Source organism: Gouania willdenowi, chromosome 13 (genome assembly GCF_900634775.1).
Source record: "Gouania willdenowi chromosome 13, fGouWil2.1, whole genome shotgun sequence".
Taxonomy (NCBI): domain Eukaryota; kingdom Metazoa; phylum Chordata; class Actinopteri; order Blenniiformes; family Gobiesocidae; genus Gouania; species Gouania willdenowi.
In genome coordinates this window covers 13,179,401-13,193,800 of record NC_041056.1, presented here as the reverse complement: position 1 = coordinate 13,193,800, position 14,400 = coordinate 13,179,401, and the positions used below count along the sequence as shown (strand labels likewise).

The 14,400-nt window shown below is 39.2% G+C and overlaps 1 protein-coding gene across 2 annotated transcripts in view; it reads right to left on the bottom strand.

Annotated features, from left to right (window-relative positions):
• Window positions 1–14,400, bottom strand: part of LOC114474663 (roundabout homolog 2) — a 100,581-nt gene that overhangs the window by 38,328 nt on the left and 47,853 nt on the right. For both annotated transcript variants that reach the window (XM_028465094.1, XM_028465095.1), the window contains exons 6-8: window positions 11,544–11,671; window positions 1,890–2,014; window positions 201–372 (exon numbers count right to left, since the gene is read on the bottom strand). In XM_028465094.1, the coding sequence (XP_028320895.1) occupies window positions 201–372; window positions 1,890–2,014; window positions 11,544–11,671 (425 nt within the window). The remainder of the gene's footprint in view (window positions 1–200; window positions 373–1,889; window positions 2,015–11,543; window positions 11,672–14,400) is intronic.

Here is a 14,400-nt window from a genome sequence, read left to right as displayed (position 1 = left end):
GATAAAAACAGTCAGACTCTGGTGCTTACAGGCAGCCTGAGAAAGAACATTAAGACTAAAAGTCATTGCTCATCCAGCATGGGGTCTGTCTTTATGGGGCCTTATTGTTGTGCACCTACTAAGTAATTAATATGTTTTCTGCTCATTAGCTGACGATGCAGAATAAAGAATAAAGCTCTCTGTCTAGATTGAAGCCTTACCTCCCTCCACCTCCAGCAACGCTTTTGTCAACACACTTCCTGCCACACTAATGGCCTGGCAGATATAAAAGCCTGAGTCCTCAGAGTGGACGTCTGTGATTGTCAGCTCTCCACTCATGGAAACTGAGTAACGGCCTGACTGTGATGACGGCTGGCCAGGGAACAGCAACATCTAAACGCACGAAAATACACTCATCATCATCATCATCATCATTATCAATCTTTTATTGCAGACTCTTAGTCCAGTATTAAAAAAGAAAGAAAAGCACCACAATTATAACAAACAACTGTACCAATGTCTCCACAGTTTAGACTACTACCGTATGGCACTGAGTTTAACCTTAGTCAGGCTCATGATGTTAAAGTTCTTACTCTCATCAATGCGACAAATTAATCAGTGGCTCAAACAATGCAAGGTTGCCTCTCTCGCAGACATAGGCATGTGCAAGAGAGCGAAACTAGTGTTGCGCATGTGCAGAGGGCATTTCTTTTCTAAAATCATCCTCTATACCTTTAATATATGTATAGCAATTAATTATGTTTTTTCTTCATACCTGCAACCTGTAAAAATAATAAAGTGGATTTAGATTCTGTGAGACCATCATCAAAGTAAACTAAAACCAGTTTTAAAGAGAGAACATTTTAAAATTAAGTAGAATTGGTTGAATCTTTCCCACTAACAGATATTTCATTCTGTTTTTCTGTAAGTGAGACGGATGTGAACAAGGGGGAAGGGACACATGAATTCACAAATCCATTTCATTCCTCTAAGAGGCTTAGACTTCAGTGTAGGGACCGAGGTTATGAGGCTTCAGATAATCCTTCAAATACAGCAAAAAATCCAACATCAACAGCCATGCCATGCTGTGACTGTCCCATAGACGGATGCTTTATTCGCAAATATCAGCTGCGTAACTTTCTTGTTGAAATCCAACTTCAAAAGCTACTCCGACAAGTCAGTCCCAGCTGGGGTTAAAAAGTAACTAAACCACTGCTTTCTCATGACCTGCCACTAGAAGAAAATTCAAAAAATGCCTTGATTATGGGCGGGGCTCCTGGAGCAGTTAAGACACGCCCAGTCTATACTATAAAATATATCAAATTTAAATATTTTGACTAAAATATTGAGAGTTGGACCAGGATCAATCAACAGCACTAATTCATACTCACATACATTTGTATTCAGCAGAAAAAAGTGGTTTGGGGGTTTAGTTACTTTCTAAGTATTCTTGGTTGGCTCTGTATGTGAAAGATAGTTACAGCTTGTTTGAGGGTTTTTCCTGAAGAGGTATCTGGCACACCTGCAAGGTGTACTTCCTCCCTCATTCCTACTTTTTGTTTCATCCCAACTCCAAATCCCCATCAGCATTACCGTACGCTAAAAAGGGAGAAACCTTGCACTGTTGCAACACTGTTCACTGTTGCAACAGTGGTCTCCAAATTCTTGTTCGCCTCTTGTGTATTTAATAGAACGTGTTTTAAAGTGTGTAGGCAAGCCAAAAAAAGTGTCAGAAAAAGCAGAGAGCAGTGGTGAGTCATTCTCGCCTTTAAAACAAAGAAGGCGTGAAGGTCCTCGTTAGTTGTTAAAGTGATTTTAGATAAATACAATACAAGAAATGTTTACAAATTATCTCCACTATTAAACATATAAAAACAAAGAGTTATTCTCTGCACTTTACAACATCTTACCTGGCTGCCTTCTTTCTGCCAGAAGATGGCAGGTGGAGGGTTGCCTGTTGTGCCGCACTGGAACCTGATGCTCCGCCCCTGGGTGGCGATCTGGTCTAGAGGCTTGGTGGAGATCTGTGGTGGCACTGTGAGACAAAAACACAGCTGTGATCACCCCTTAAAGACTGTGCATCTACAGTAAAGTGTAAGTGTAAGTATTGTTGCTTTCACGCCAGTATTATATAATTCAGTTTGGCAATGATTGTTAAAAACTTTGCTTTCACACCTTGCTTTTGAATGCAGACCAAACCCACTTGGACACCACAACACATTACTAATAACAGCTATACTATTATTGTGGATGTATTATTGCAACAACACGGCCTCAGTAGAGCAAAAATAACATTCCTGCATACACGTTAACTTCTGATTTTCTAAGTATCATTGGGAGTGGGAGTACTCCCTTTTCAGCAGTTTTTTTTTTTACCACAGAAAGCTCAGATTTGTTCAGTACAAGAATGATTGATTTGCTGATCTGGTTACATAGCTCTATGGGACTGTAAGAGAACCACTATGGGGTTCTCATGCAAATCAGCAAAAATCAGAGTTCACCTCTTGGTCTGCACTAAAATTTCAAGATGCTTTTGCAGCTCTTAAAATTAAGAGTCCCAAAATAACCTGAAGTGGAAGTTTTAAAGATGCAGTCCGCAATGTTGGAAAGCAACCAAGACAACACATGAAGGCATCCAATTGGTTCTTTCCATTAGAATGACTGAGAGGGAGATTTTTGGTCATGTTGTTGTTGATGTTTGTTGATTTTAAATGTTTTATTGATGATTTTAAATGTTTTGTTGCCTACTTTAATGTTCTTATTGATTTTAAGCTGTTGTCTGTTGCACTTTTTGATCATGTAAAGCACATTGAGTTGCCTCGTGTATGAAATGCTTTATTTAAATAAATCTGCCTTGCCTTGCCTAGAACCCAAACGAAGGGATTGGTCAGAGGTTTTACTGAATTCCAGCTGCTACAGAAGTCTGATTCTTTTGTTTCTTTATCTGAACACGTAATTACACTCAGTGTAAGAAAAAGTGTTACTGAACAAGATTGCGGACTATACCATTAAGGTGTGGCATTATCTTTGGGATAATAAACAACCATCACAGAATACAGAGCAAGAGCACTTGAGCGCAAACCTCCACCAAGAGCCGAATATCCTCTTTGCCAAATATTGGCAGTTATCACTGTACCATGATCAGACACATTTTAATGGCTTGGAAGATTTTTTTTAATCTCCATTAATAACGATAAAGTAGATCTAAATGCATGGACACCAACATTTTTCAAAAAATCGCGACAAAGTGCACAATCTTGATCTGATGCAGATGAAACTCGATTGTGTAATTGAGGAACCAATCCAACATAAAAGTCAAATTCCAGCAAGACCGTTAATTTACAAACGGAGGTATGAAAAATGCTGAGAGATGGGTATTTTTTAGAATGTCTTAACTGATAAGGTTTGGTAAAGGAATGTTTTTTTCTCGATGAGACGCCCCGGGAAGTTCTGAGCCTCCCCAGTTACATAAGAATAGCCTGTTATTCGTGTTTCCCTCTTCCTTGTGTTACTCATCAAAAGGTTTGTGATATAGTATTAGTATTAGGGATGTAGCGATTAATCGTAAGGCAGTTAAAAATCGATTCATACTGTGAAAATTGAATCGCAGTACTTTTTTTAACCAGCAGAGGGCCATCCGGAAGTGTTGGCGGCGGGCGGAATCTGCTAATACTTTCTTTTTGGCAGCATTCTACTCTTAAACATGTTCATAAATGATTCCTTACACCTTTAGCATCAAAGAATATCTGTAATATTATGTGAATATCTGTAAAAGTCACGTTTTTCTATTAGCTCTGTCTGCAAGCATAGCATCTCTTCTTCACTGCAAGATATCTGCATGCCAACCGACCACTGGGTTACCAGCGCCCTCTGCTGGTCCAAACAAATATCTGATCTAAATACAGTGTAATGACTGTTTTTTTTCCAATTGTTAAGGCACAAAATACATTTTCAGTTGCACTTTTACAAGGAACTATTGTGCAGTTTTGCATTGTTTACTATAGAACCAGAATTTAAATAAATAGGCTTTTTCTTCATTGTATTATTTCTTTATTTATTTCATTCAAGATTTATTTTTAGTTAAATGGCATTGTTTTGAATAGTTTATCAAGAGATTCTTTTGAAAATGAAAAATAAAAGGGAAACAGTATAGTTTTTTATAGTTTTTTTCCCCAAAAAAAATAAAGGAATATTTTTCAGTCATCATTTTTTTACAGTCCATCCGTCCATCCATCCATCCATCCATCTTCTTCCGCTTAGCCCGCTTAGCCCGCTTAGCCCTTTCCGGGCACCTAATTAGGTGCCTGAGCCACCTCATCTGGCTCTTCTCGATGCGGAGGAGCAGTGACTCTACTTTGAGCCCCTCCCGAATGACTGAGCTTCTCACCCTATCTCTAAGGGAGAGCCCAGCCACCCTACGGAGGAAACTCATTTCGGCCGCTTGTACCCGCGATCTTGTTCTTTCGTTCATGACCCAATGCTCATGACCATAGGTGAGGGTTGGAACGTAGACCGACCTGTAAATCGAGAGCTTTGCTTTTTGGCTCAGCTCCCTTTTTACAATGACGGACCGGTGCAGACTCAGCATCACTGCAGACGCCGCACCAATCCGCCTGTCGATCTCTCGCTCCATCCTCAGTAGGGAGGCCTAGACTTCCCTCTCCCCGGCCACTTTCACCAGCTCTTCCGGGGGGACCCCGAGACGTTCCCAGGCCAGCCGAGAGACATAGTCTCTCCAGCGTGTCCTGGGTCTTCCCCGGGGCCTCCTTCCGGAGGGACGTGCCCTGAACGCCTCACTAGGGAGGCGTTCAGGGGGCATCCTAATTAGGTGCCTGAGCCACCTCATCTGGCTCTTCTCGATGCGGAGGAGCAGTGACTCTACTTTGAGCCCCTCCCGAATGACTGAGCTTCTCACCCTATCTCTAAGGGAGAGCCCAGCCACCCTACGGAGGAAACTCATTTCGGCCGCTTGTACCCGCGATCTTGTTCTTTCGGTCATGACCCAATGCTCATGACCATAGGTGAGGGTTGGAACGTAGACCGACCTGTAAATCGAGAGCTTTGCTTTTTGGCTCAGCTCCCTTTTTACAATGACGGACCGGTGCAGACTCAGCATCACTGCAGACGCCGCACCAATCCGCCTGTCGATCTCTCGCTCCATCCTTCCCTCACTCGTGAACAAGACCCCGAGGTACTTGAACTCCTCCACCTGGGGCAGAACCTCATCTCCAACTCGGAGAAGGCACTCCACCTTTTTCCGGTCGAGAACCATGGACTCGGATTTGGAGGTGCTGATTCTCATTCCGGCCGCTTCACACTCGGCTGCGAACCGATCCAGTGAGAGTTGAAGGTCACGGAATGTTGGAGCCAACAGGACCATATCATCTGCAAAAAGCAGTGATGCAATACTGAGGCCCCCGAACCGGACCCCCTCAACGCCCTGACTGCGCCTAGAAATTCTGTCCATAAAAGTTATGAACAGAATCGGTGACAAAGGGCAGCCCTGGCGGAGTCCAACCCTCACCGGAAACGATTTCGACTTACTGCCGGCAATGCGGCCCAGACTCTGACTCCGGTCATACAGGGAACGAACAGCTCCTATCAGGAGGTTCGATACCCCATACTCCCGGAGGACCCCCTACAGGAATCCCCGAGGGACACGGTCAAATGCCTTTTCCAGGTCCACAAAACACATGTGGACTGGTTGGGCAAATTCCCATGACCCCTCAAGGACCCTGCTGAGGGTGTAGAGCTGGTCCACAGTTCCACGGCCAGGACGAAAACCACATTGCTCCTCCTGAATCCGAGGTTCAACTATCCGGCGGACCCTCCTCTCCAGTACCCCTGAATAGACCTTACCGGGGAGGCTGAGGAGTGTGATCCCTCTATAATTGGAACACACCACCCCGGTCTGCCAATCCAGAGGCACTGCCCCCGATGTCCACGCGATGTTGCAGAGTCGTGTCAGCCATGACAGCCCCACAACATCCAGGGCCTTGAGGAACTCCGGGCGGATCTCATCCACCCCCGGAGCCCCCGACAACATAGCTCCCAGGATCATTCGGGTACTCAAACCCCTCCACCACGTTAAGGTGGCGGTTCATGGAGGAGTTTTCTACAGTCCCATTTTGTAAAATAAATCGTGAGAATCGTATCGTGAACCCAGTATCGTGAATTGAATCGTATCGGGAGTTGAGTGAATCGTTACATCCCTAATTAGTATAGGGGTATATTGATTCAGATCCCCTCCAAAATGAAATGGAGTCGTCCATGGCACAAGGCCCATCTTTGGTTAAAGTCTGGTCAAAATCATGTTGAGCACTTTTGACGTAATCCTGCTAACCGTGAAAAAATTACCTCCTTGGTGTGACTTGTTTAGAAGTATTTTATGGTTGAAACAAAACATTAAAAAAACAATCTTCTGCAATAAAAAATGTAAAACATAATTCGATGAAACCTGAAGGAAACAGCTGCAAGGAAAAATTAGGTTGTTGTTCTTTCTAGTAAGTTTTTTCAGGCTCACAGGGGTATCAGCTGTAAGAACACTAATGGGCATTGGCCCATTTAGAATAAAACCTAGTATTTATCCACGAAGTTAACAACTCAAGCAGCACCATTTAGAATACTATCGTCACAGGGGGCAAAAACAACAGTCCCTTACTTTGCAAAAAGTCTATTTACACAGCAAATCATTTGGTCATCTGTAGAGGTTCAAGCTTGCTGATACACTATATCCTGCACATATTTTTCATGATAATGCGTTTATGCTTTTGGGGAATGAATTCATTCGCTGCGGGTAAAACTTTTTGACAGCTTTGCCTTCAGTTTGGAAATCAAGTCAGGATGTTTAGCTACCAGAAATAGTAAACTGAGACGGTAAATAATTATTCAGAGGAATGTGGATAATTAATTATCACAAGGTACTCGCTTGTTATTTGGTGTAAAAAATTGCTGGATATGGTATGGTGCATTATTTGTAAAGGAGGTAAGGTTAATGTAAAAAACTATTATTACGTTAGGATATGTAGAAAAAAATGAAAGAGGTAGGACTAGATGATTTTACACTTCTTCCTACTCCTTTTCGTTCATGTAAAATGAGATGCGCAACAATTTGAAGATGCAAGATATTGTTTTGTTGTTATTTCTTGCAGTTTATTTATTTCATTTTATTTTAGACTGTTTTTAAGTATTAAGTAATTTACAAATCAAATGAATAAAGAAAGAAATCAAACGTATGGTCAATCCCTTTCTTATGTAGAATACTATAAGACTATTTCATCACACCTTTAAATTATCCGGTTAAGACAATTGCATGCAATGATTTGTAAAGAAGCCTTGAATATATTTTCCCCTTGTGTTGGCATTCCCGATGTAGTTGAATAAAGTTATTTATTAGCGCCTAACAAACAGGTTTAAAGAGGTGTCTCTTTCACCTTCTGAGTCTTTTGATCTACGGCTGCTGCCACACACAGCCCTGTCATCTTTAATGAGAAAAATCCCATTCCTTTTCCCTTCTGCAGCACAAGCAAGCATCGTCCATCATACCATTTACTCAGTTATTTTTGGAACATCTGAGTGGAGCTGCCAATTCTCAGCTCGGGTCAGATCACAGCGTTATCCACATTATCATCACATCCTCTGTACATCTACACTGACCACTGCCTTTCACGTCGGCCCTTCCCAATAATTGGTTCCAACTTTCCGCCAAAGCTTTCGGAATTCATCATCCCCTCAAACACACACACACACACACACAGATACACACACATATATGCACACACACAGAGGCACAAAAGCTCTTATTTGGCTCAATACACAGAGCTGAGTCATCTGTGTGTGATATTCACTCTGACATCATTCACCCAACCACAAAGCACATCACACTCTTCACGTTACAAAGCTGTAAAGGCATTTCGGAATTCTTTTTATAAACATATCTCAAGTAATTTCTCTCATACTGTACGGCTGTTACCTCGGCACCTTTTTGACGATAGTGAAACATATTTGCTCTGGATACTTTTAAAAACCTCTTCATTATTTTTTTTCTTTCAAACATATTTTCATTTCATCCACTCTGAAGTTTGAAAGTTTTAGACAGTTGTGTGGACATTCACACTTTCTGCATTGTGAGCTGCCACTTTTGAAATGAAAACACTGGGAGAAGTCTATGAGTTATGTTAAATGTTACACTCTATTCCACAAATACACACAAAGTTTGCACAACTTTGGATTTTCGCAAAAGCACAATGGAAACACTTTTTCTGCAATTGCATGTCACAGGGCGTAACGTTATCTGGTCACATGACCACTTTTCTCCAAGAAAACATACATGTCGTAAGACGTGTGGACAGAATAGGAGACATTTTTTAGCATTTTACTTTAAAATGCTTACTGCCACATTAGACAGAAAACAACAAAGTAATGTGGAGTGTTATAAGGAAGATTTTAGCGTCCATGAAATTTCACGAGTGTTACGAGGCTCCTGCCCAAAACAACCTTCAATGAACAGACGTTCAAAGTTCAAATTTTAGAAATATCGCTTTTATTTTGCGAAAAACTGTAATGGAAACACAGCTACAGGTATGAATTGAAGCTCCTTATTTTAATCTAGCAGTGTTTCTGTATATATGTCTGCATGTACAGTATATCCCCTGTATCTATCAATGTTCTTATTTTGATAGATACATCAGATATCTGCCTTTTAATACCCCCAATATCAGTATCAGCATCGGCACTAAGTCTAATATCGGTTGAGCTCTAGTCCAAAGTTGTGCAGAAAATGACACTACAGATGATGCACCAAATTGGTAATACTGTGATGTTAGTTTGAGCATTTCAAAGTTTAAAGTTCTTTATTTAATTGTGTAAGTGGGAGGAATTTATTTTGTGGGATACTGCTGCACAGACAATAACACATTAAAAACAATAAAATGCCACAGAGATCAATACAGACGGTAAAAACAACTACGACAGCCGACAACAACATTATGACAGCATTATGTAAAGACAAAACTGTGATATGTTAAGCTTGCTCATTAAAATACATACTAGTTAATCAAATTTTAATCATGATCAGAATTTTGGCCTCCACGATTAAATTTACCTGCTCGTTACTGTCACTCTGTAAACTCTACTGATGAGAGCGAGTAATTAGTAGTGACCACTGCTTTTTCATGGTTTTTTATTAAAAAAAAAAGCAACATGCTAACATGCTCTGGGGTCAGTCTGGCCTGTTAACCATAAGACCCACCTCCCTGCTTCAGCTGTTGGCTGGGATGAAGTCAGGTAGAAATAAAACATGGATCCATCATCCAGATGTCAGTCTATCCACTTAGGGCAAACACACACACACCCTCTGTGACTCTCAGCAAGTTGATGTGATAATACTTCATTAACCTAACGTGGAAGTGAGGGGCAGTCGAGAAAACTGGAGAGTTTAAGGGTTCTTTGAGATGGGGAGGGTGATCGTGTTGCATGTGTCAACACGCCCCATAAGTTGATTGACATAGGTACCTAATTAGTTAGTATTAATTTATTAATCCAGCGGACATTCAAGACAGAAAACGTTAAACATGATGCTCTTTCTTGCTCAAAACCTGTAGCTTAAGCCTAATGGTCTTAACTTTTCTTTATACGCTGTAATTGTTTTTCAATGAGTTTCACTCTGTAACAGTGTATTCATAGTTAGCCCATAGTAAATTTAACAGTTTTGGGTACATTTTATAGCATTTATCCATATTCTTGTTTAAAGCTTTTCTTTTGCACTCTAAACTATTCATGTATTGTTTGTTAAAAAGAAGTTTAATAAAAATACAGATGTTTTTCCTAACATGATGAATAATTGTGATTATTAAACGCGATTATATTATTGATCCAAATAATAGTGATTATCATTTTGGCCATAATCGTGCAGCCCTACTAAAGAGAGATAAATCTCGAAAGAAAACTATCCTCTAAATCAGGGATCTGCAACCTGTGGCTCTGGAGCCTCATGTGGCTCTTTGACTCTTTTGTAACGGCTCCCTATCGCTTTCAAAAAAAAATAAAATAACGAATTGTTAATTCTTACAGAGGGTATTGATGATTATTGATATTAATTTCAAATAAAATTATGATAATAACAATTTGTTAACCTAAAAATAAATCTTTTTTCGGCTGCGGAAGGACTTTAATCCAGGTGAGATTAGGCAAAATGGCTCTTTGGAGAGTAAAGGTTGCAGACCCCTGCTCTAAGTCTTCAAATATCTGAAATGACATTCACAAATACAGTATATCTGTTTCATCATTTATGGAGTAATTAATGTTGATATGTATAGTTGTTTAAGGTCTCAGCTTTGTTTTCCTTGTTGTGGCTGTGAATGAGGGAAAGATTAACATGGTGTCACAAACGACCATGACACACTCCCATTCTTAAAGCAGATGTGAGTCCAGCATGAGTTCCTAATCTGGCGCGCATTAAGTCACTGTGTTAGAGGCCGACTTAATGGTTGGCTGTGGCAACAGGCATGACAGCAACATGTCACTTCCTAATGGGACAATTTAATCACGTCATTCTGCATGATTATTGGTTTATAAAGTAGAAACAAGCAGTAGAAACTTATTTTTCCCATATTAATTCTCCTATTATACTCAAATATTATTAAGACATTTTAAGAATACCCCGCCCTCCACAGTGTGGAAAAGTCACTTCTACATTGGCAGGTGTGAGTAGTAGGTCACACATACACATACAGATACACACACATTCATGCCCATGGTGTGGAAAAGTTCTCATGAGAAAAGCTTGGGGCCAAACTGACCCCAGAGGAACACAAATGCGTGCAATATGTGTTCAGCACATTGAAAAAATATCATCCTGATAATTATATGCTTAATCAATTATACCCATCAAATTAGGAAAAGTCATGAAATATAACCTTAACCCTATTATTTTTTGAATGATAAACAATGAATGGGGTCAAATTGACCCCAAGGGTAATAATGTCTTTGTAAGGAGGGTTAGAAGGAAATTAACAAAAATTGCTGAGTGAATGGTACTGGAAAATTAAAATGTAATTATCAGCTACAAAATAAAATACACATCATTTTGTGTTCAGGGTTGAGGAAAAGAAATACAGGTCATAGGATTTCAATGACATTAATAAAAGCATTCAGACTATTTCAACAGAGGGACAGAGGGAAAAAAAGGGCACCAAGAGGGGAGATAAAGACACAGGAAGAGAAAGCAAGATTCATGTCTTATTAATACCCAGACTGCTCTCTGGCAGTGAGTTAAAGCACACATCCACAAAACATCTGTCAAATGGCGTAATCCATACGGTTTAGTGTAAGCTCCAGGGCAGCACCGCTGGACAGGGTCTGACTAAAACACACTAATACAAAAACACACTGTGTGTCGGCCATCAAATAAAACAGGCTTTGTGTGCGATGCTTGTGCAATGTGACCTAGTGCAGTTAGTTATGCATGAACAGGACTCAGATTGGAAAGATTTTCTTTTTTTTTTTATGCATGATTAAGTATGTCTATGTGTGGCTGTATGCAATATGTATGATGTGTTTCTTACCATGGACCTGTAACATGGCTGAGGCCTCCGTCTTGCCCACACTATTCTCAGACGTGCAGGTATACGTCCCTTCATCGTGCACACTCACACGTAACAAACGCAGGCTGTTGCCGTTGCGGATTTCAAACCTTGGAAAAAAAAAAAGAGCGGGCAGTTGATGAAATATGTAACAGGAAAAAAATATCTTCTGCTCACAAGAAAAGAAAAATTATGCCAGGCTAATGCTATTGCCAAATCAATGCTAATGCTAAAGCTAGGCCAATGCTAAAGCTAGGTTAATGCTTTTGCCAGGTTAATGCTAGTGCTAGATTAATGCTAACGCTATGTTAAAGCCATTGCTAAGTTATTCCTAATGTTAGGCTAATGCTATTGCTAGGTCATTGTTAATGCTAAGCTAATTTTAATGCTAGGCTAATGCTAAAGTTAAGTTAATGCTATTGCTAGGATAATGTTAATGCTAGGTTTGTACTAATGCTAGGTTAATGCTAATGTTGTGCTAATGCTAAAGCTAGGTTAATAATATTGATAGGCTCATGCTAATGCTATATAAATGCTCTTCCGAGGTTAGTTCTTCTGTTAGGTTAATGTTAATGCTATTGCTAGGCTAATGATAATGCTAGATTAATAATGCTAGGTTAATAATGCTAGGTTAATAATGCTAGGTTAATAATGCTAGGTTAATAATGCTAGGTTAATAATGCTAGGTTAATAATGCTAGGTTAATAATGCTAGGTTAATGCTATTGCTAGGTTATTATTAATGTTAGGCTAATGCTATTGCTAGGTCAATGTTAACGCTAGGCTAATGCTAAAGTTAGGCTAATGTTAATGCTAGATTAATGCTAATGTTAGGTTAATGCTAGGCTAATGCTAATACTGTCCTAATGCTATGTAATATTATTGCTAGGTTAATGTTAATGCTAAATAAATGCTCTTGCTAAGTTAGTTCTACTGCTAAGGTAATGCTAACGCTAGGCTAATGCTAGGTTAATGCTATTGCTAGGTTAATGATAATGCTCGATTAATGCTTTTGCTAAGCTAATGCTAATGTTATGTGAGTACTAATGCTAGGCTAATGCTAAGCAGAGGTGATGCAATCCTATTATTCTGAATCAACAACCAACCTTTTGCAAGGATTTTTTTTTCTCTGATCACATCATCTCAAAAGAAGTTCAGAAATGTGCCTCATCTATTGTACACATTGTGGCTAGTTATTGGCGAAATTATTGAGTTTACCTCAAAACTAATATTTTCAAAAGAAAACATTTAGCTTCCTAACAATGGACTAACATTAGAATGTTTATTGATTTTGCAGAGCAGAGACAATTGGATTAGTAGACGTCAACAGTGAGCAGACAGGCAATGTACATGTCCTTGTCTACAGCACAGAATGAATGACATCAAATCTTATTATCTATGAATCACCAGCAGCAAACGCAACACACAGAGGAAATCCAAGACGAAAGTAAAGGTCTAAAGACTATTGAGCGATACGTACTTAATACCGTAATAATTGCATGACCCCTTTTGTCTGACTTTGCTGTCGATGCTGGATAAGCTTACACTGCACAGCTTCTGTTTCAGTGTTTGCCAGGTCCAGACGACCAAAAATGTTTGACTATGATTTTTAAACTCAACAAAAAGATCCTTAATCAAAAGTTTGGTAGAGTCTGCAAAGTTTAATTTAAAACTGATGCAGGTGGTTTTATTCTATCTATGTGCCTATTCATTCTTGTATTTAAAGCTGGTACCCCTGACATATTTATTATTGTATAAAATCATAGTGTAGGCCTCATAGATTATTGAATCAAACATTTTTTACTCCAAAAAGAAAGAAAAAAGGTAAAACTTTCCACTTGAAAGTTTGTTTTAATATCCACCAAAAATGTTTTGCATTGCATTGTGGGATGTGGAGTCCTAGAAGTGTTTTCACTTGTTTTTTTTTTTTTCTTTACCAGAAAAGAAGAGGATAAGGATTCACTTGACACCATTTTTGTTTAAGTTTGTTTTCGGTATTCCCCGTGATATCAGAATGAAGTAAAGACACAAAAGTGTCAAGAAACGGAGCATTTACAGTGGAAATAAAAACAAAATTCAAGTGGTAATCTCAACCTTTTTCTTATGATTCTTATAATGTTCGATTCATTGATCTACGAGGCACATTCTATGATTTTATCTAACAAAAGATTATCAGGGCTAGCATTTTTAATGAAATGAAAGATATGCTTCCAACATTCGTGTCAAAGAGTGGAATAGCATCTAATCAACAGTCTGGTCGTTTAACCCGACTGTGTGTGTATATGAAAGTGACACTGGACCCTATAGAACATGTCCAAATGTTTTCTGTTGTGGCCCTTTTGAAGAAGAACTATTTTTTTACAGGACCCCCCCATCGCAAAAAATGGGTAAAAAAATGTTGCCTTTATTGAAAAATGTCAAAAAATCTTCTTCTTCAAAACTCATAAAAAATAACGTAAAATATGCAATCACATGTTTTAAAACAGTAATAATAAAGTTGCTTCAGTGCAAATATTTAAATAATTAAACCACTTTCCCAGTTTGGGAACCACTGCTATAGAAGATCATCGTCATTTTCCCTAAAAATAATTTCTTAAACTTTTCTGTGCACTAATAAACATACCAATATGAACATTAATCACATTTTATCATCATCACAACTGCCATACTGACATTACACTTAAAGAAATATACATGGGAACTGAAAACTGACCAGAATCCTCCTCTCAATATTTTAGCCAACAATTTTCTTGCAAAAAATTTACTATTTTAATGTATCTTTCAATAAAGAGGGAGTCATACTTTGAATTAATTCATTCTTATGCTGTGCTATTGCTGTG